At 37.9% G+C, this 23,633-nt stretch overlaps 2 protein-coding genes across 2 annotated transcripts in view; both read right to left on the bottom strand.

Annotated features, from left to right (window-relative positions):
- hdac9b (histone deacetylase 9b) overlaps positions 1–23,600 on the bottom strand; it is a 34,870-nt gene extending 11,270 nt beyond the window's left edge. The window contains exons 1-9 of the mRNA XM_051720459.1: positions 23,391–23,600; positions 13,874–14,115; positions 13,395–13,545; positions 12,255–12,372; positions 11,747–11,868; positions 5,450–5,581; positions 4,994–5,109; positions 1,428–1,550; positions 170–365 (exon numbers count right to left, since the gene is read on the bottom strand). Of these exons, the coding sequence (XP_051576419.1) occupies positions 170–365; positions 1,428–1,550; positions 4,994–5,109; positions 5,450–5,581; positions 11,747–11,868; positions 12,255–12,372; positions 13,395–13,545; positions 13,874–14,115; positions 23,391–23,502 (1,312 nt within the window). The 5' untranslated portion in view covers positions 23,503–23,600. The remainder of the gene's footprint in view (positions 1–169; positions 366–1,427; positions 1,551–4,993; positions 5,110–5,449; positions 5,582–11,746; positions 11,869–12,254; positions 12,373–13,394; positions 13,546–13,873; positions 14,116–23,390) is intronic.
- Positions 1–23,633, bottom strand: part of abcb5 (ATP-binding cassette, sub-family B (MDR/TAP), member 5) — a 236,690-nt gene that overhangs the window by 190,430 nt on the left and 22,627 nt on the right. The window lies entirely within an intron of this gene.

The following is a 23,633-nucleotide window of genomic DNA, read 5'->3' on the forward strand; positions in this document are numbered from 1 at the left end:
AAGCTGGTGGACCAGCTAAACTGACGTTTTAGAGGGACAATAAATAAAGATCTATTGATTAAACTAAGACTTCTGAAGATGCCTGCAGTGTTAACACTATACTGTCTGATTGTTAGATTCAATGTTCTGGAATAAGAATGTTGGGTTTTGACAGCTCTGATGTTCTCACCTGTGGAGAGGATCTTTTGGTGGCGAAGTTGCTCCTTCTGGAGGAGATGCTGCAGGAGAGCTTGGTGGCTGCTGCTCACTTTGGTCTCCATAGCTACAGACAAGGGCACTGGACCCAGAAGTTGGGTGGGCAAACCCTGTATGACTGCTGACACCCCACCACCCTCAATGTGCTTCTCCTGAAGTCCTAAAGCAGCCTGACAGGTGACGGAGAGATATTATCTATTTATTTCACTTGGCCCAATAACAGATTGCAGAAGGATTGAATATACAGATACTGATTCAAACATAATTTTATCTTCTGTAAACTTAGGGAAAAGGTCTTGGTTTTCTCTAATCTATAGTTTTTCCTCCTTTTCTTGGATTTATAAAATACAACCATATAAAAACATCTTCATTTGCTGCAGTGTCTCAAATATATCCCAGAATGAATGCAAGGTTAATCTAAGTAAGGAGCAATTTACTGCAAATTAACTCAAGATTAAACATTGATTGGCATTGCACTTGATTATTCTGGCTTGGCTGGACTTTAAACAGCATTAATGGATGAGGTGACTGAGGAGTGTTGGAGTGCAACCGACACCAGACACTCAAGCACAATATTTATCTAAGGCCTATAAAATCCCCCAAGGTCAAAGGCCAGCACCCTGAGGCTACACATATCATCTAGTCAGTCAATGATGGCTAGTCTTTCAACAGTCAGCATAATATACAGCTGAGCCAAGACCATAAATGACATTTCCCCTCATTTATCAGCATAAATATCCATGTTAAATTCAGTTCAATTGAATCCGTTTAGGTGGCTCTTAAATCACACATACAAACTTGTGATTTGTATATAATAAAGGCCTGTTCACATCAAGTCTGATACAACTAAGAGGAAAATATGAAATTTTGCATTCCGCTGCACACGAAAGTTCAAATTTGGTGACCTCTGACCTGCAAATTCGCATGACAAGACATGTGACGTCACACACTGACCTCTTGGCTCAATACAAAGCATACATATTTCAGGCTTATATTTTAACATTTCTAATACATTATTATTTGTTTATTAAAACCAGAAGCCCTCTTGTATGACATCATAACATGTCGGTTGCAGATTATTTCACAAGTTTGAAGCCTAGTTTGACTGCAGCTTCAATGTGAAAAGTTTATAGTTTTCATTCAGAAAATACAGACTTGGTGTAAGTAGGCCTTAACATGGGAAATGATGTGTTTGTGAAAGAGGGTGCATTATATGTTGTCATTTAACTTACACTGATGGGAGAGGAGGCAGCTGACATTCCCATGGAGATGTTGGGCAGAGACGGAGAAGTATAGAGATTTAACATAGACATAGAGCTTTCAGGCCCTAATAACTTTGGCTGTGATGGCCAACGCTGTGAGGGAAAAAGAGAGAGGGAGGGAGAGAGAGAAAGAGATATTTTAAAATACCACTATGGACCATTGGAAATAGCAACAGCAACAGAACAATAAACTTTAATGTACTAAGACGAATGACGGTTTTGTTCCTGCCACAGTGGAGCTGTATGAATTCAGCTGGAGGAAATAAAACCAAGACCTTATAGAGAGGCCCACGAATGCAGAATCCAATCCCAGTCACTATCATATATCACACTGATGACAACATGGAGGTGTAGTTTAAAGGGATAATTCAGCCAAAAAAGAATGTTAACCTTAGTCAACAATCACTTTCATTGTATGGAAAAAAGATGCAAAGAAAGTGAATAGTGACTAACACTAATTCTGCCAAAAATCTCCAATTGTGTTTCTCAGAAGAAAGAAAGTCATTCAGGTTTTGAACAGCATCAGGGAAGTAAAGGATGACATAATATTGGGAGTAAAATTTACTCCCTGTTAATTTGGGAGAACTATCCCATTAAGAGTATCAGAGAATCAATGTATGATCAGTTTTAGACTGTACTTCCTCCACCCAGTGGTGCGGCCCATCAGCATGTGGCAGAGGAGCTGTACTGTTTACCCTTCAATCCCTTCTGCCTATTCACTGACCCGCATGTGGATATCCGACCTTTATTTGACCCAGGGGACCAGTTCCCTCTGAAAGAGGATACCCAATGTAACGGATCACAAATGCGGCTTGCTTTCAAAACTAGTGCAGTGTCTGCGGGTAGCACCTCGAACCACCAGTCCTATCCATGAGATCTCAAGGTTATATCAATACAATAGCGATCGGGCATGTTTGTGTTGTTAGTGTGTATTTGGCTACCAGCGGCTGGCAGATCAATTAAGCTCAACCTCCAACCACCACAGTCCTGGATCACGGTGCAATAAACATTCCTTGTCAGCTATTGCATTGGAGGTCCATGGGAGTGTAAACAGTGGTGTTAAAGAATAACACTGCTGCTAAGCTGAAGCTTCACAGAAGCATGTCACATTTGCCCAGAATACACCTTTTTGTGAGTAAAGTCCCAGAGGAACTGAGCCATGAAGCCATCAGGAAGTGAGTCAGAGGGAGCTAATGAACATCAGTGAAAATAAAAAGCCCTCCGAGGTAAAATGTCAAAACATATGAAGTTCTTAAAGGATTTGTTCACCCAAAAATGAAAATTCTGTCATCATTTGTTGGGTTACTGTTGCTCAGCTGGTAGAGCATGGTGCTAGCAACACCAAGACCATGTGTTTGATTCCCAGGGAACACATAAACTGATGCAATGTGTACCTTGAATGCACTGTATGGATAAACGTGTCTGTCAAATGCGTAAATGTAAATCCTCATGTCCTTCCAGACCTGTATGTCTCTTTCTATTAAAATTGAACTGGTCGCTTTTTAACATGCAATTACAATGAATGAGGACTGAGGCTTTAAAGCTTGAGATAGGACACAAATGCACCATCAAAGTTTAATAAGTGGTCCATACGACTTGTGTGCTATATTCCAAGTCTTCTGAAGTCATACAATAGGTTTTTGTAAGAAATAGACAGAAATTTAAAGGGGTCATGACATGATCCCTCATCTTTTTACATGTAAGAGTTCATTGTACTATAAAAACCTACTGTATGTTTCAGAACTCAAAACTTCCTCCTCAATACAAAAAGAGCATTTATTTAAACCAAGCTGCAAAATTGGCTCATTTGGAATTTCCCTACTTTGTGACATCACACAGATGAATACATCAGCACATGAATGCCTCTACAGCAAGAAATCAATGCCTACGTTTACATCACTGCACCCTTGGCCTGCCCACTGATGCTCTGTCTGAAAGATGAAGACAACACCGATGGGCCTACTATGCCTCTACATTAAATGAACTTACACAGGACACCTTCTTGGGCCCATTCGGACTATTTTTACAAATTTTTCTACATAAACATTCAATAGACGAATAGCTTTGACCGTTATCATGCATCTCGGGCTGCTTTTAAAAGACGTGATGCCAAGTTATACAGTAACTCTTAAAAGGATACTCCCATTCTGTGTCTTGCTGTTTTGAGTATAAATGCATCCTTAACGCATTTTTGCACCCATCTGCGCTATTTTTAATTGTTGGTCTAAGTACTAAACATGTTCTAGATGGACGTCTTTGACTGTTTTGATGCATTTCTGGCTATGTGTGCCACGATTTAAGAGTGATACAAGCTCAGCTTTTAAAAACGCATCTGTTCTGACCCATTCCACTGCTGCCACTGGCTGGAAAAAACGTGTCTCATCTAGAGTAAACAGACCATGGAAGATGTGAGATGTTGTGCCTCTGAAGACCAGCGTCTTGGCTTTGGCCTCTGTTGAAGCATCACAACATCAGGAAAAAGTGGCTGAAGTTTAACTAAGTTCCTCATCGCATCAGTGTAGGATGATATGTGTGTGTGTCGTGTTTCACCATGCATTGGATTATGTTTGTGCCTCACATTTCACAGTGGATTGTATTATGTGTGTTCAGCACATTTCAGCTTGGACTGTATGTGTTTTCAGCTCATTTCAGCGTTCCAACCAATATCAAACTAAGTGCAGATATAAAATAAGATTCTCAAACTGCTTCAGTTTAAGAGGAAACTACTTGGTGAGTTTGTTTTTCATCCACTGTATGGATTGTTTTTAGTTAATCATGGTAATAATGGCCATTTTAATCATATTAATGATAAATGCTTTTGCATCCGTTTTAAAGCTTGAAAGCCTCTGTTCCCAATCATTGTAATTGTTTGGAAAATAGCGACAAATACAATTGTTCAAAGTCTCTCCTTTTGTGTTCCACAGAAGAAAAAAAAGCCATACAAGTTTAGAACAACATGAGGGTGGGTAAGTAATGACAGAATTTTCATTAAAGGGTGAACTAATCCTTTAATATACACACTATAATGAGGGTTAATAGTGAGAAAGTCCAGCTCAGTGTGTTGTCGAACAAGTTCATAGGTGAGCTCTGAACTTAATCTTGCTGCCTTTCAAGCACAGAATATCTGATCTACTTTTCTACCCTGAGCTTTACGAGAGCAGTAGGCAAAAAAAAAAAAAAAACACATAGCTATAGCAGTAAAGGTTAGTGGTAAAGAACAGGGGTTTGTGGGAGGAAGTGAACTGACTCTTTATTGCCTGTGCTGGGAGCCATTTTCATTGGACTGACACAGACAAGCAGGTTATAGGCAGTAGTGACACTTCTGTTTTCATAGCTGCACAAGGACAGGCTGGGCTGCTGTCTATGAAATTTATGGGTGTGGCCAGTTGGCCATCAACATTTCAGAAGTTGTACAGGTTCTAATCTTTCAGGAATGCTTTGATGAATGTGTTGTGAGAAAGCTTGACTGTTAATAGTCTTTTGTACCCATAGTAAAACAGTTTAATATGAGTGCAAATTTGACATTGGAGCAGTACCTCTGTACGTGTTGTGACTGGGAGAGAGGAGGGTCCATTTTCAGCCCCCAAGGCACTGCAGGCTCCATTGGGCGAGCTGGGCCCCGATCCTGGTGCACTGTTGCTGGTTGTGGATTCTGTGAAAAAAGAGATTAAAGGGATATAAATAAATAGATAATATTATTTCTAACTTTACAGATTTATCGATCTGTCTATCTATATATTGATCTATCAGTCAATCTATCTATCTGACTGAAATACTGTGGAAAACTCTCAAAACCACATTGGATGCCATTCTAAATGTCACCTGCCAGAGCAGCTGTTACATAATAATATTGGCACACTGAGCTTCACAAATGACTGCTGTGATTACTGGAGAGAAACTGCCAGTGGAAAGCTAGCCAATAGGAGGTTGTTTTGTTTATGCCCATAGTGTATGGTCTTATTGTGAGATGCATTATGGGATTACACTCCTACCCAAAAGCTCCAGGGCTCTCTTTTTGAAGGGTGTCATGATGCTCCCTTCCTTCCTTCTGAGGAGCGGGCTGCTCCTCCTCTCTGCAACCTTCTGCTTTAACCTGGATCGCACTTTCAGATTGGGCTCTGAGACTGGAGAGAAAACATAATAACGCATGTAAATCAATATGAAGTTATTCCACAAGCCTAGCTAAGAAAAAGACATTCCACTATTATATTTTAGAGGGGATATCTGTTTGGTGTTTTCTAAACCATTGTTTCCCAAAATGTTTTGTCTTACATACCTCCACAGCCCCTTCCGTAAGGCTAAAGTATCCCTTCATCAATTTAGAACCAAAAATTGTTTCTCTTAACTGACATTATACTGGATACCACTTAGCATTTATCATTAATATGATTAAAATGGCCATTATTACAATTATTATCTAAAAACTATCGCTACAGTGGGTGAAAAACAAACCCACCAAGTAGCTTCCTCTTAAACTGAAGCAGGTTGAGAATCTTATTTTATAACTGCATTTAGTTTGATATTGGTTTAATTGGCTTGGAGACATTTGATGGATGAAAGTAGGAAAGAACAACATGCTCGCACAGGAAATTGACATGATGCTTCAGAATGTTCATGTATCTTGAAATCGACCCATTCTGCTGAATTACTGACAAATTCAGAAAATTAAAAAATCAGACATTTCAGCACCAATTCAAATGTATTTACTTTTCCCTCTGGCGCTACTGATAGTGTTGCATGAGCAACCTTTAAGACATGGGATCTGGTCCCATGGGGACCAAGAAGTAATTACATGAACATACTGTAAATAATGGTGAGCACGATTCGGAGGTTGTATTTTCACTCAAAAATTTTATTTTTATTCCTTTGATTGTTAGGTTTAAGGTTTGGGGGTTGAGTTTATAAAATTCAAATTTTGAATTACACAAAGCACAGACCAATTTAAGCTGAAGAACTTTTGACCTACTGTCGCCGAATTCACAGTGAGATCAATCTGGGGAATCACTGGTCTGAAGCCTTTTTTGGGTGTTGTTAATGTTGTTAAAGCATTGTTTTGAAGTATTTGTAGCTAATCATGTTAGTAAGCCGGCATGAAGAAGGAGAATCCATGCTGTTGTATAGCATTTTTGCACTATGATGCTTTGAGATCTGTGATCTGAGATTAGATCTGTGGGCATTTACAGATTGTTTTCAAAGATCAGAGTTAATTAGGTTGCGTAATACAAAGGTTTTAAGAAGAAAACAATGTCCTTTGCATAAAGACAGACTGCTCATTGCTCTGTTTAGTAGGGCTGAATGATTAATCTAAAGTAAATCGAAATCACGATATGACGTAGTGCGATTATCAAACCGCAAATGCAGAGATTTAATTAAATAAATAGTTTGCACGTGCTGCTCGCTGCGCTTACTGTATTGTATGTGTGCAGCTCTGTACTCAAATCACATGCAAGGTTACTGAGCTGAGCATGTTACATTTACAGTGCTCTAGATTCAATAATATGCACATTTATGTAATTCCAAATATGCTTGACCGCTAAAAGTTACTTTCCAAATTTGAAGTAATCTAATAACACCAGGGTTTTTTTGGACAGAAGAGTGAATGACAGCATTTCTCTGCTATGACTAGAACGTAACCCAGTGGGCCACAAAAAGGGACATATTTTCTCCAGGGCCGATTGTTGTTCCCAGTTCGCCCTTGGTCACATATGCTGTAACTAAGCTTAAGGGTAGGTGTAGGTTTTCTGTAAGACTTCATATAAACACATAAAACACAGTGCGTGAACGTCACATGGGGCTCTCAAGAGACATAACCGGAAGGTTACGTTCTAGACAAGACCCATTTCTCTACATTAAATGGCCATTATCAGCTCTACTACAAAATGTACCACCAAAATAAAGGCCTGCATAGATGTGTCACATGCAGGTTAAGAAAATATGACATAAATATGGTACTGTTTTAAAATAATAATAATAATAGTTGTTAATGTTGTACAAAATATATATTTCCATAATAATTTATTTGTGTATTAATAACTTAATAACTTATTGGGTTCCAAAAGAATAATGATGTTGGGCAGGGACCCTTTCACAAAGTGGACAAAAACAGGTACACAGTGAACAGATACATTTGTTTAATTGTATTTTATTTATTTATTTATTTTTAGTCTGGTTCTTTTTAAGAGGACTCAAGTGTGAACACCCTTTCTTCAACAGTATTTCTGATGGCAGTAGAACATGTTTGCCCATGACTTAATTTTGGTCAAAAGGAAACACTTTCTAGTTTGTTTGTTTGTTTTTTAATGGTAATAATCATATTGAACTTCAAATCGCAATCTCAATATTTTTCAAAATAATCACATTTTAGATTTTAGATAGAAACCGAGAGTGAGAGAGAGAGAGAAGTGGACCACAGACAGGGCTGCTATTTCAGGCCTCTTTAGAAGCAGAACTGTCTGCTCCCATCCAGCAGTGCAGTAATGGGATGTAAATCCCGCTAGCGGAGTGGGCCGAGAGCAAACTGCAGGGAGTCCTCTTCAATCCGCCTTTCACCCCACACTGTCCTGATTGCCTTCTATTTTTATTCCACGCTACAGCCTGTCACCACACGAATGCCACCCTATTGCTATGGAGTTGGAAGTGCAGTTGTTGGTGGGCTCGGTGGAAGGCTGTGATCGTGTAGCCAATATAGCCATGGGAAAACACACCAATCTACTTGCAGTTTCAGTCAAAAAATGGGGGTCATCGCTTTGACATAGTGACCAGCCAGACACCTGCATGATTTTTCCCTCACTTTGATATATACGACCTGGAACCAGAGGCCAAGCCATATAGGAATATGTATGAGGCATCATGTGTGAAATCAATCACATTATTACTTTTGAAAGCAGTGTTGGAGGGTACACACTGCAAAGTTCTATTTATTGTGTTATCTCAACCCAGAGACGACATTCCATTTTCAGAGTGTGTAGCTTTAAAATAGAATGTGGTCTGTCAAGTGTGAGTGTGTAAGATGACAAAAAAGACATAATCTCTACTGATAATCATTTATTTTTATACAACAGTTCCAGTTCTTTGATTGGACAAGCTGTGTTTCAAGAATGCAGATATTTCTTATAACTGCATTGGTACGCTTCACTGTTTGTGTCACACTGCTTGTCAGTCAGTATGTTTACATGTACAGTAATAATCGAGCTACCGCTGGCTTTAGTGTAGTCTTCATCTGTTTGTCCAAGTTTACATGACACAATGCGTAATTGTTTATTTAAAGGAAGAACGTCGGTTTAGGAAGTGTTAAGATACACACCTCACATCACCTCTGTATTTTGGAGCATGTGCACAAGCCGAGGCTACTTGTGGTCTGGTTAACGTGTATACATGCTGGACAAAGCCAAGCTGCAATCACATTATCTAGGATTTCCCAAAAATCAGACTGTTACGATTTCAATTGGACTAAAGCATTTATATGATATTTTTGTCATTTTAAAGTGCATGAATATGTACCAACTGTTTGTGGCATTTTCAACAGGCTGTCAGTCTGTGCATTTCTAGACTATATGCAATGGTTTATTTTGCAACCATTTTTTTAAACAAAATAGCCTTACTGACCATATTGTGTCTAAAATAAACCCCTGTAGGGTTGATATTTATTAAAACTAACAGATTTTAACTTTATTCTTTTTATATTCATTAAATCTTTTAACCATGGCCATATAATTTATTTTTGCTACTTTTCAAATGCCTTTAAATATAGATTTGATTGTTTTACCATTTTCCCAGACCCACACTTTCAATCTTTCATTTGTTGAAAAGCTTTACTCAGGCCTAATAAAGGAAACCCATCTTTGCATGCACCTGATCCTGCCTATGATCTCTCCAATACCCAGGATTCAAGGACTATGTGATGCAACAACACTGCCCTTGCAAACCATATTACTTCATCATTGCATCTCAGTTCATTTTTCTTGTTTTTCCCCCTCCTATAGCCCTCCAACTCCAGTGGGGAATACTGGTGTGACACAATTGAGCACACCTGGTCCTGCTGCCCAAAATATCAACTGTTTAATATGCAAACTCAAATCCCTCTCATCTCTACTGCACCTGCTCCACATATTTGGTATAAGGGTCAAGACTAAGAAGGAGTTTTTTTCCTCTCTTCAATAAGCTGGGCTATTCCTGCTCATGGCAAAGTCATGTGCCCCTGGACAGATCTATTCTGGTCCAGGATGTGGCACAAAGAAGATAGGTGGCAAGTAAACAAGCTAATCATGTGATATGCTTTGTAGACAAATAGCTTGTTTTTCTTTTGAGGAGTTCAGTCAAGGATTTCCACGACTGTAAGATTAACAAAAGCCAAAAAAAAAAAAAAAAAGAAAAAAAAAAAAACTCACCAAAAAGTGGTGGTCACTGCCTCTTAATTTTCTGAGCTTGCTCTCCACAATGCTAACCTAACCCCTTGACACACTGTATGCCAATCAAGAATCTCTGATGATGTCTGGTATGTAGAACAAACACCACATTTGTGTCTCTCCTGTTGCGTGCCTACTTTGAAGGGATACTAATTGAGATGGACAGGAAGAGGGGATCATGCATGGGTGTGACCACAAATAGAGCTTGGAATCCAGCAAGCAGGAAATGGGTTTTAAAAGGTTTAGGCAATGGATAAGATTAACATGCATATAGGATGACTATTTCTGAAGACTTTTTGTGTTCTCTGTGGCATACTTATAGGAAACAGGCTTTAATTCTCTACAACATAGTTTATTCTAAGTTATGTCACTCCATTTAGTTATATAGTGTGATGTTTTGGGTTTGTGTGCATGTGTATTTGTTTTTTTTGTTTTTTTTATAGTTTAACCAAAAATGAAATTTCTCATTTTGTTTCAGTCCCACATGACTTACTTATCGTCTGTGGAACACAAAAAGCATAATATTAAAGACTGATAGCCCTAGTCACCATTCACTTTTATTGCATATTTTTTCCATACAATAAAAACTGAATGGTGACTGAGGTGAGCATCTCCTGACGAGCAACTCCTTATGTGGTCCTCCGAAGAAAGTACAGTAAGTTATACGGATTTTGAACAACATGAGAATGAGTAAATGATGACAGGAATGTAATTTTTGGGTGAACTATCCCTTAAATATTGCATGAGAGGGACCAGAACAGTTCATATTTGTAGGTTTTCCTAATAGCAACAGCTATGTTTTTTTAATTTTTTTATTTTTTATCTTTTCTTGGGAATGGCATTGCTTTCTCAACAAGTTGTTTGGATTCCAGAACCTTCCGCTCCTTTTAGTTCTCAGGATATTGGCTGGTTTCAGTGGAGCGAAGCAGAAATTGATGCTAAAATTGGGAGGTTACTGTTCAAGAGCTAAGACAATAAACATGTCTCTTTCATGTGTCTATAAAGTGCTTATTTGAACTGAACAACCAACATAATTACCTTAGATTAGTTTACATTTGGCAGACAAAGCCAGCACAACTCAAGATTAAACCTCCCTTGCCTGATCCCTGAATTGTGTATATACACGAAATGCCAACCGATATGCTAAAGCAATTAAGCATGTATAATTGTTTATTGTCATAATACAAATGGACACAAAGGGGAAGGAATGTAACGTCATTTCCGTGACTTAACAGCTCAGTTATGAACAGTTTTGCCTTTGCAAGGACTCATGACTGGCTAGCCAAGTGGGAGTCATAACTCACATTAATACTGACTTCCCATGAGACTCCCGCCAACACTGAGTCAAGAGTGGTGTCAAGGACTTTCGAAATAATTAAAGCCTCTTATATTGCTTAAAAATCATTCAACTTTTAGCACAGTTTTACAGTAAGAGATCTATGGTTCTTAGCATTGTAGGCTCCAACCATAAGAAGATAAATCCTACAGTGATGTCCTGAAAGGAATTTAGTTAAATAACCCTCAAAAAGGAGTTTATTTGTCACCTCTGTATGGATGTTGTAACTCTGGGGAAATGATTTCAATAATAAAAAAATAAAAAAACCTTAAGGTAACCCCTCCTTCCATGTTTCGTAAAGCAGTAGCTTGTCAGCACAACCACAGTTTAAATATACAATTGTTTGTAGTATGTTTCCTGAACGCAGCACACATTATGGCAGATTGGTGGTGAAATTGCCAATGTTGACATAATGAGGGTGAGGACAGATTGAAAGACTTTGGGTGGGGTTTTTGTGACAATTGCTAATAAAGCTAATTTAAGGTTTCAAAAAATTATTTTGGGAGGTCAGCTTTGAAAAACTATATGAAACCCTGCTTGAGGCCTACCTGTCTTCCTCAGAGGGAAATCGTCCCTGTAGTCCTGTGAGGAGGGCAGGGAGAGCTTGCATGAGGACGCTGCTCCTCCCAAAGGAGGTGAACTTTGCTCCAGAGAGGTGTGATGGGAGGCCCTGAACAGAAAGGAGATGCAAACTGAACTCCTGAACTTACCCAAACAGTCATAAATACAGATGACAGCCTCTCCTGTGCTCTGGTACGTTCCACATTACTGATTATTAGCTAAAATCTGCTGATTTTACTACCTGATGGTGTCTGACTTGAACTTTTCTCACAGTCTTTAGTTTCTACTGTACGTTCTTAATACGTTTAACTTAAGTACATTTCTATCTATCTATCTATCTATCTATCTATCTATCTATCTATCGTCTGTCTGTCACTATTTTATATCTGTCTACCTATCTATCTATCATCTGTCTGTCACTATTTTATATCTATCTATCTATCTATCTATCTATCTATCTATCTATCTATGTATGTGATGGTTATTAAAATGTACCACAATTTGGAGCTCTGTGTGATTTTCTGCAGGTGCCCATTTAATGTGCCATCTTTGGTGGATTTATTCAACAGAAACTCTTGGAGTTTCTGCTTGACCTCAGTGCTGGCCACCGCACCTGTCAGACCAGGAGACACACACACAAAAATCATGAGTACCCTGTGGTTTAATCCAATTATGTTATTATTCCTGCAATACAACTGGGTCCTGGCAAAACTAAACCAACATTATTTGATTACTTTGATAGAGTCACTATAAACAGAAAGAAGGTTTACAGAGTTTGTCTCAATTTCAAGGCCAGGTAAATAATTGTATTTCTGCTGCTCCCAGACACAGCAGGACTGGCCTCAATTCAAACAACAGCATCTTTCCTAAACATCCACTCAAACTATACTCTCAGAAACTTTCCTTCAAGATTTCTGGCTGAACATTTTCGAGCACCTTTAAAACAAATGAAAGAATATCTCCCTCTTCTGGAGAACAGGAGTGAGGCACCCTTGGAGGGTCTGTTTCAGATAACTTTTCAAAATTCTTCAAAATGTTCAAAGTTCTAATTGATCTATTTATGGGTGAATCTCATGAAACCTGCCAAGAACATGTCCCAGTCGTATGTCACCCCAAAATCAAAAGAGAGAGATAAGAAATTAAATTTTTCTTATTTTCTAGAATATGAAGCCTATTTTTAGGTCTTTTTTGCACTGTGACATTATTTTCACAACAATTTAATGCTGAATTACAGGAATGATAATCTGATGAGACTCAACATTGAGAATAATGGTGTTACACAATTCAAAAATAAAATTTGGGTGGGAAATATGCTTAATTGACACCTTTGTCACCAATGCAAAAAAAAAAAAAAAAAAAATACAAAAAAAAAAAAATACAAAATAAAAATAAAACAAATCTTAATGGTCCTAAAAATAGTTAATGGACTCTGAACCCTTTGCCAGCACTGATCTTTTACCACAAGGTCACATCACCCCAGTTTATGTCATTTTGTTTTGTTCTGTACCTTCTTGCATGAATTCGTGAAAAAGCAACAGACTTCATATAAATGTGTCGTTTGACTGATGACATTTTTATGACATTAGAAACATGTTGTTGAGTGTTGTGTGGGTGAGAGTGATGACATGCTCTTACTCTCTCTGCTCCGCTCTCTGTTGCGAAGAACCAGCACTTGTTGTTCACGCCGATGACTCTCCAGTTCTCTTTCCTGACTCTGTAGCTCTAGTTTTCTCTCCTTCTCCAGCTGCTCCTGTTGTTGCTTCATCGCCTGCAGTTCCTGCTGGAGCTGTGAGACATGTGTTTATTACACATTTATTACATGTCTTATTACACAGCACAGCCAATTAATGATCATTGCAATTATTTATATTGGCTGCCTACCTAAAATCTCACCATAATAAGCATGTTCACAGATTGAAAATTGTCAACAACAACAACAAAAAATGCTTAAAAAAGAAAAACAAATATCTAGTTGGACTGTATGTTTGTTTTTATTTTTTATTAATAATTTAATACCATATTAGTTTTAATTTATTTAAAAAAAATTCTCACAGGGTTATGTCCTATGTGGTAAAGTGTCCTATTTTAGTGTATAAGTAGGACTGAATGATTACCTTTAGGTGCTCCTGTATTTGGGCCTGGTGCTGGCGGGCCAGGTTCTCGTGCTGTTTCTGGAACTCATTAATGAGCAGCTGTTTCTGAATTTGCTGCTGTTTTTGAATAAGGAGCAACTCTTGTTGAAGCTGTCTTTCCCACACACTGGGGTCTGCAGCAGAACCCTGCATCCTAATGTCCATACGTAGGTCCAATGGGGAACTTGGATCAAGAGCCAAGGGAACCTCTGGCTTAATGTCCACTAAAAAACAAGTGAGTGAGGATACAAAGATTTCACATGAAAGTCATCACAATTTTTTTTTTTTTTTTTTTTTGATGTTCATTATTGTTAGTCTTCTATATAGATTATATATAGTATAGAGTTTGATTGGACACACAACAACAAAAAGATGGGAAGCATTTTCTCTTCCCATATAAATAGTGATAAGACTGTTTATTTTGCTATCCTAGCCATGTGTGATTATACGGTTAGCTGCATTTCATTACTTGCATTTACAGTACTATTGTTATAGTATTTTCCTTGCTGTCCCCATCATTTGTAGTCCTTGAACAGACACAGTTCCATTATAATGGTAAAACAGCACATAGATTGAGGGACTTGTTGCCAATAGCAAAGCAAAGAAAATATGTGGCCTCATTTCCCTCTTCATATCAAGCTGAAATAATCCCTCCTCTCCCCAACTACATCTTAATGTCATCAAAAGTTTCTGTCTGAATATGGCCCCATAGGAGCCTCTGTTTTTCTCTGATATGTAGAGGTAGAAACAACAAAGCAACTCTACTGTTGCAGTAGTGTTTCTATATCAGAATCCCAGCAAGTCCTCTATTCCATGTGCAATTGTGAAAGTTTTTGCTAGCCATTGGGTTCCACTAACCCATTTAGTCTGTATGGAGACTGCAGTGCCGCAGCCTGTTTTTCCTGGTAGATGTGATGTTTGTGTTCGAGCCCCTTATACCCCCATCATCCTCCCTCGTCACATTTTCACCATTACGGAAAATTGCTGCTGTATTCTTCAAGCAGTGCCTCATTACAAGTAATACACTGGGTACAAAAAGCAGAGGATATCCCCAAGGCCCCAAGAACTACAGTAGAGTATATATAACCAAGCAGACTGTGAAAATCAATAGCAAGCCTGAAGGATAGTCCCTTACAAAGGGTACACATGGAGATGTTGCTCATAATATACTGTGACAACTCTACGCTTCTGCATGGCGATTGGCAATTACAGAGAGACTGGTTTTGGAAAGTGTCTTTGTTTGCGTGAGATAAATGCAGGGTTGTAGTGTTGTGGCTAAGAAATGGAAATATACGAGCTTAATAGTCATCATTCCAACTTATAACTGCATACACAGCAACTTCTCAAGACATACTCATGGTCCAATGAATCTTATATTTCAGATTTAGAGAAAGTCACATAGTGGTTGTTACACAATTGAGGATGATGTAACAATAGGATTTCCCATGTAAAAAAATAACTCCCTACAATGACTGGTTAAGCAAATGCCTGGAAACATGATTAAGTCAAATGTGTTTTCCTCTTAGGTAGGATGACGGAAGAGTAAGCTAATTTTTTATGATCACTTTTAGTTCAGAACATTTATGGCTGCACATAATGAATAACTGTGAATATTTATTTGCTAATGGTTTGAGGTATTATAGTCTTTGTGGAACAGTCTGAGCAAACTGTGTTAATGCTGTCCTGTTTTTAGATGTCAGATAGATAGATAGATAGATAGATAGATAGATAGATAGATAGATAGTCAGACACCACCTGTTCAGTGTTTACACAGAGGCAAAGCCTTTAAACCATAAACCCTATCTATAAACCAGTGTCTCTTAAGCCCACAAAATTCCCATAATGAGTTGCCATAGCGAGGCACTTAGTGTGATACACGCAGCAATTCACACATTAATGGTGAAGCATTTCTGCGCTTGTTTGGTTGAACATAATGTTCTTCACCTTCATTGAAAATGTCTGCTTGCGCAACTGATGATTAAAAATAGCAACATAAAAGCAAGTGGTGCAATCTTGGGCTATGACAAAACCCACACCCAATCCACCACCCAATCTGGCTGCCATGGCAACGCTGGCGACATCATAATGACTCCTCTTCCTGCAAATATTGAGCTGTTCTGTATGGTGTCTCCTCCCTGAGAGCACCCATAGATATTATATCACCCCTTATATAAGTCTGAAACATACACACATACACAGTGATCCAAACACACACTTTTTCATTCGTCATTCAAATAAAAAATTTGCTTTGCCTGTCAGCTCTAGTTGAGGTTGAAGCAATCGTTTGAAGCCAACTTCTGGATGTAAAAATCATCTTGTTTTTTTGTCATGGCAGCTCTTCTTGGTCGGTAGCCGGGTTTGAAGTGACAGCAGCAGCTCTCTGTAGTTAGGCAAATAGATGACCCTAAGCATCCCAAAATGACGGGGGGAGTATTAATTCTGACTTGAGAGAGCACTTTACAAAGAGCAGCCTGTATTCGTACAGCACTCATGGAGTCAGCCAATGAGCTTCAACAATGAGTCACAGGCATTGGGCTCACTGCCCTAATGGAGCTAAAAATAGCCTCAGAAACACCTGCTGGCTTGGAACGCTTGCCACAGTGATACCTCATTTATCTTATGTTTCCCTCCCCGCTGCCATCATTAAAGGTTTACACTTTGATCTAACCATTTAACCGAGCTCTCTGAAATGAAACATCAGGTCAAGCCACTCAAACCTCCCTACTCATCTGTTAGCATCTATGCGGTTCACATATAAGCCTCACATCCACACTTTAACCCTATTACTGACTGTGACGTCATTAAGACACAAAACACATTGCTGGAAATGTAGGCTTTGATGTCCTCAAATGTCAATCATTAGACTTGTATTAGATGTATTAGATCCAATGACGTCATGGTTTTTAAATAGATTCGGTCCATTGTGCTTTCACAATCCATTGTTCAGTTAATGGAGCAACAGGCTAGATCTCAACGTGTGATGCTATGGAACCTCAATGACTTATTTTTTGTCAGTCCTGTCACTACTTTTAATTACAAGGCACTTGTTGAGACCGTAGTGGGATGCAGTCCATTTTTGCTTCACCTAACGTCAGCATCAGATCATTGTTATGAGAAAAAATACACTTGCACCTGATGTTTTGGCCTTATGCCTGCTTGAGAACATGCATGTAATGAAGCCAAGAAGAGCTGTTGATGTACTACAAATGCCAGTTGAGCCTAAAAGAGAATCTCAAACCAACAGTAACTGGGCTAAATATAACTGTGTTTCTGAGCACACTCTTAATATAGGGAATGTGTGAAAGACTGTCAATCGTGTGGAGCCATCTGGTAATTTGAATTTTGGCAAAAATTTAGAGCACGCTGACAAATTTATGTAAGCTATTGGGCTGCCTGCCCCCACTCCTTAACACCACCACAAACACTTCATGTGTTTTATGCACCTTTTATGCAAGTTTTATTAGGGCTGGGCGAAAAAGCTAATTTGGCAATATTTATATACTTCAAGATTTACTGTATATAGCCTATTCGCTCAACATTTCAACCAATCAGCCATTATTCCATCCTGGTCTCATAGAAATGTGTTACTATACCTTCACTTTTGCAAATAATTTTTACATGGTTTGTTACATAAAAAATATGTATCACGGCAGTATCCTGGTGAAATTAACACTAGATGTGCTAAAACAAGACTTTTATTTACTTTTTACACTTTTCTCAGTTCACAAACACTTTCTTTTTGACCTGTTCCTCACACAATGCTATATTATGACATCTAAACACTTTTACTATAGAGCATGACTTGTGAGGGGATACATTTTAATGTTTAGAAGCTTCTTCATAGGTTTTTTACTTTTTTTGAACATATTTCAATTTTTTCTCGATAGAAGGATTCACTGAACTGAGCTCATACTGAGCTAGTGGCACTCCCTGCAGAAAAAATTTAAAATTATAATAAATATGTAATAAATTAATAACTACTTGCTTGATCATTTTTAAGCTTAGAATCTGGACTTTACAATGCATATAGCTGGTCCTACCAGTTTTTAAATAATTATTTTTAATTTGCTGACAAATTGTTTTGTTCTTATAATTTGCAAATTTGTTATCTCAACAATTATATTCAGAGTTGATAAAAACATAAAAAAGATTACATAATCATGTGTTACATATTTTTGGAAATGTCTCAATTAGTAAAATGCAATGAGCAAATTTGTTTTACTCAGAGGCCAAACTGCAGTGAGTATTACTGCATGAAATTCCCACTGACACACATAAATACTGTATAATAAACAGGAGTGTCTTTTTGTCACGTGTTTCCTTATTACTTCCTGAAAAATACATATAACATAGTCATTGACATATGGTAATTTACAGCAGATTATCCCGATTCAAATGAGACCAAACACAACATAATATAATTAGTAGATCTTGAAAGATTGTACATGGAATGACAATGCACCAAAGAGCACTCAACAGGAGTTTGTGTGCAAACACACATCCACATATGTGCTCATCTAAAAGATTGGGATGGACCAAGGAATTTCATTTTGCAAAAATGTCACCACAGTCACATCATTTTCATGAGATCAGGCTGGTTTCATTACTGAAAATGCAATGTTTGTCATGCCAAATTTAATTAAGAGTCACTATTAAAATAAATGAGTAGCTATTATTACACCTCTGACTAAATGCTCACATACTTGCAAGGATTGCAAAACTAGTCTAATGCACAGTCTTTAGGAAACTTGAAAAAAATGCATTGAAATCACTGGAAAATTCACAAAGTTGCTTAATTTTATTTCAGTCAAAATAATTTCAGATTCGTTGTGAATTTTTGATATATCGTCCAGCCCTTGGTTTTATGCACCTTCTTAGCAAACTGTGTTCTTAGTCTATGTGGTTTCACTTATGAGACCTTCGAATGGAGAGAATTGTGGTGCAGATGTTGCACTGCAAATCGGTAAGCACAAGATAACCGAAAGCAACCTGCTTTATTTTTAGCAGCAAGGGATGACAAGCCTCCTGCCCTGTGCCCAAACAGTTCCCCTTCTCCAATGCCAGCCACAGGGGGATATGGTGACTCATCTGCTCTACTACATTTCCCATAATCCCTCGAGCAATGCATCTCTCATAGACTGATGCCTCTCATTACCTCTGAATACAGAGATGATAAAATTAGTGAGTTTGTAGAGCTACATCTAGCCACACACAGCTAAGTGAAAAGGTACTATATTAGACTCTTAAATAACTGTCTATGTATAGATGCTTGTCTTTCTTGGAACCATTTTATACTTACACAATAATTTGCTACCTTTTCTATAAAACATGTATTCATTTTTCTGTCACTTAAAATGCACGTAGAGCTTTACAACAAAATATTCAAATTACAAGGTCCATGACATTTTTTCATGTTCTGTGGAAAACTTCATAAATATTCTCATATTTTAGTATAATTCAAAGCCTGCATACATTAACTTTTCCCACAGTGTGTTTTGCCTGCATATAGTTCATATGCCGTACAGATAACAAGCCGCAAAATAATCAGGTGGCCCTAAATTAGCCTCTGGCACATTTAAATTTAATTATATTTTTTTAACCTCTGTTGTCACTCACAGGCTTTTTGTTTAGGGGGTGATTTGGTGTTTCTTAGCAGAAACAGAATGATGATTTTTTTTTTTTGGCTGCATATGCTGCGGTGCAGGTGTGTCTAAAGCAGGAAATGCTGCTGTATTTTTAAGTGGCACTTTATTGCTCACAGCAGGAGGAATCCAGATTATAACACTCACACCTACCTATAAGGGGCCAGTCATTTTGTAATACTGGAAAAGGTGTACTGTAAGTAGATTTCAGGGGTGTTGTTGCAGAACATGATGTGGAATAGTAATGATTAAAAAATAAAAATACTTTTAAAATACAGTAGATATTTTTTTAGGGTAACACTTTACAATACGGTTCTGTTAATATTAGTTAACACAATAGTTAACAAATGAACTAACCTATAAACTAATGATGAGCAATACTTTTATTGCATTTATTAATCTATAGTAGGTTAATGTTAATTTATACATAGGCTATACATTTTTACATTAAAAGTTGTATATGTTAGCATTAGTAAATGCATTATGAATAATATGAACTAACAGTAAAGAATATAGATAAATTAACATTAATCTATATTAATAAATGCTGTAAATACTAAATAAAACTTCTTTGTTAGTGTATGACATCTAATGCATTTACTAATGTTAATGTATAAAACCTTATTGTAAAGTGTTAGCAAAAAAAAGATTTGGTAAACATTTAAAAATTATTGATTGATATGAAGTGTTTCCTTTGAAATGTGATTTTTTTTTTACAAGTATTTAAAAAAAGCCTTTTTTTCATCTTATACTGTAAGTGTACTCATAGCCCTGACATTAAACATCAGATAGAGAGTTGTTACATTCATTTTGTTGCCAAAAGAATATTCCGTCCACAATATCAGCCCAACAAAAGGTTGAATTTTCTCTACTTTATACACATGATCTCTTATCACATTATTTGCCATATACAAAATATAAAGCTATTTTTTTATATAATTAAAGGTCTGGGAGTCTGGGTGCTTTCCTTTAAAGTCTACAAAATAAAGCAACAAGACAGTACACAAACCATTTATTTTATTTAGAAACATGTCAAAAAATGGTGATCACAAACTGGTGAGGCTAAGGAGATAATTGAATCATCTGTTCATTCAATACTTTTTGCTCATTCAGTACAACATTTAGCCTCCTCATGTGCATTTGAAGACTGTCTTCAATGGCTTTTTACACAGACAGTCACTGCACAATAGCACAACGATACACATCTTCAAATGGCAGCATTGCGCACAGATGTCTGCCTTGACTCTGATTATATTTTTTCAAACACAATGCTTTGATACAAAGAGCTGATTCCTTGTGCTCTGTTAGTGCTTTGACATCAGTTATAGATTACATCCTCACATCTGCACTCTTAAGAAATACTTAACCTAACCTATTTACCTTAGCTAAGACAACAAATTAATTGTAGCTCATCTTTGTGATCACACAGTCAAAAAATCACAGTCAGTGTTGTGAGAACTATTTCACATGAGCAGAAACTTCCATGCATCAAATTTTGCTGCTGTGGTGTTCCCATTAAAATGGCAGGAATTCAATGGGAAAGAAGAAACAGGGATATTTTTAATAAGCACACTTTCATTAACAATAACAGATGTGAAACCTGATCACATATCATATGATGTCGAATGACAAAACTCTGTTAATATCTTTTCCAGTGTATGATTATATTAAGAGTGTGTGGGGATGGTGTGATAGCAGAGCGCTACGGTGGCTAATCTTAGCACTCTAATGCTATAAGCTGAAAATAACATACTAAGAATAGCTGACCCACAGAGCGAGCAACAGGCCTGCAAGCCTGCGTCACTCAGATGGCTGTTGTTTAACCACATACTTCTGTATAATGCCATGCATGCCTGTACAGGACTTTCACTAGACAGATGAACATTAATTGAATCGCTCTGTATCAGGGGGGAGGAGTTTTACTCATATTCTAAGGTCATTTCATGGGATGCTGTGCAGAATGGGGTGTCCTACTGCCCTGGATGTTTGGACTTAGCTCCATAACAGGTTGCTCCAGTCTGCTAAGACTTATTGAAAGAGACAGCTCAGTCTTTGTGCGTAGTAGCTATATAAATGAGGGCTAAAACTATATTTAGAAGAGCGGGATTGTTTTATGCCAATTCTCATAGAATCACGTTACTGGACCTACATTTTTGCTTAATGATTTTTACGCGGCTCATAGTACGTATCGCAGCAGTTTCCTGGTGAAACAAACACTTCCTTTTCACACAAATCATGAGTAAAATGGCAGATTATCAGTTAGTAAACACTTACTTTTTGCCCTGTTCCTCACACAGTGCTATAATATGGCATAGCGCATAATATGTAAGGTGATACGCTTTACATTACCAAGAACATTTACAAGCTTGTTTGAGTGCAATCAAATTGCGCGATAACTCAACTGATAGTGTTGCACTTGCAAAGCAAAGGACCAGAGTTCTTGAGCACACGAGTAGACAGGTGAATCGAAAGTGTCATATAATCACCACAAAAGACGTGGTTGCTTTAGTAATTGCATTTGTTTTTATGTCACAAAACTCATTAGAGCATTAACCTTAAAAACCTCATTTGTTTTTCATCTCACATTTGCTTTTTATGACACATTCGGTTAGGTTTAGGGTAGGGATGTAGATTTTGTTTATCTAAAATTCGATAGAGCATTATCCTTAAAAACCTCATTTATTTGGGGGAAAATGTCACTCGCTTTTTGCGCCACACAGTGGGCATTTCACCTAGGAACTGCTGCAATACATGTAAGGAACCACGTAATATCATTCTGCAAAAATGTTGCAACAGTCACGTAATTTTCATGAGATCAGTCTGGGTTATCCCATGTACATAGATGCTGTGTGTGTACTGATTTGTAAGTGCTGATAGAGTAAAAAAATAGAGCAAACTTGAATTTATGTCGCAATGAAGCTGAAATCTATGCAGACAATCTGCTGCGCTTCAGTTATGATAAGGCGTTTTAGTGCAAAAAAGAAAAAGTCAAAAGTGAAGCAATCTTCTCCACCCTTCTTTCAGGAACAGAAATGACTCCCAACTGTTTTCTTATTATACATCCACTTCCTCCCCCCCCCCCCCCCCCCCCCATCCCTTACCCTCGACAGAACAAAAAAAGAAACTTTCATATCATGGATTTCCCAGAACACTACGTTCTAGCGATGCTAAACTGGTCAGAGGTTGTGACAGCATCTTTCTGGCACCAACCGCAAGTCAAAAACAACAGTAAAGAGCAAAAATGAGTCATGCTCAGAATTTAGACAATAAAGCAAACACGTCCTCTCTTGGTGATGTCAGCCACGAGCACTCTGCAAAAAGTGTCAGGTCAAAAATAGAACGCTTCATTGTCTTTGGCAAATATTAAAAGTAAAGTGCCTTTCATGTTGACAAAATGTTTCTGTCAAGATGTTTCCTCTCCCTGAATTAAAGGCTAAAGACACATAACATCCTGTACACGCCGGAGTCTATGTTCTTCATTCTGTTTTTATGTCCATAATAACCTGCGCTCCATTACTGTTGGCAGCCTTGCCAAAATGACGTCTATGACAGGATAATTGCACGTACCTCAAGCCACCCTTTTTTAGTTTGGTGATGTAAGGTTAAACACACTAATAGACATCAACAGAATGCTGCTCTCCATAAAACTTTCTCAACAGAGACATAAAGAGCAGACATCCACAAAAAACACTTTATAGTTCACATACCAGATTGGTGTAAATACACTTTTGCACTTGATCTGGCAGCCTTGCATCTAATAAACTCTTTTGATGATGTTGTCACTAGTTTAGGATGAGATCCTTCTTATAATGGTACAGAAAGCAATGGAAAACAGAAAAGAGATAAAGAAGAGTCACCTGAGTTGTTCACGTTGTGCATATCGGCGTCGTGAAGGGTCAGAGGCAGCCAGTGTTTGCCGATGCCGTCTGCAAAGAAACAAGAGTCGGCCTCGTAAATGGTCTGGAGCATTAGTACTTCAGTTAACAGCACATCGCCTGGCAGCCCAGCTCTTCCTGTATTGCTGTCAGCTTGTTCCCTCCTCTTCTCTCTCTGTCTCTGTTCTCTCTCTCTCTCTCTCTCTCTCTCTCTCTCTCTCTCTC

The sequence above is a fragment of the Myxocyprinus asiaticus genome, chromosome 16 (genome assembly GCF_019703515.2).
Source record: "Myxocyprinus asiaticus isolate MX2 ecotype Aquarium Trade chromosome 16, UBuf_Myxa_2, whole genome shotgun sequence".
NCBI classification, from domain to species: Eukaryota; Metazoa; Chordata; class Actinopteri; order Cypriniformes; family Catostomidae; genus Myxocyprinus; species Myxocyprinus asiaticus.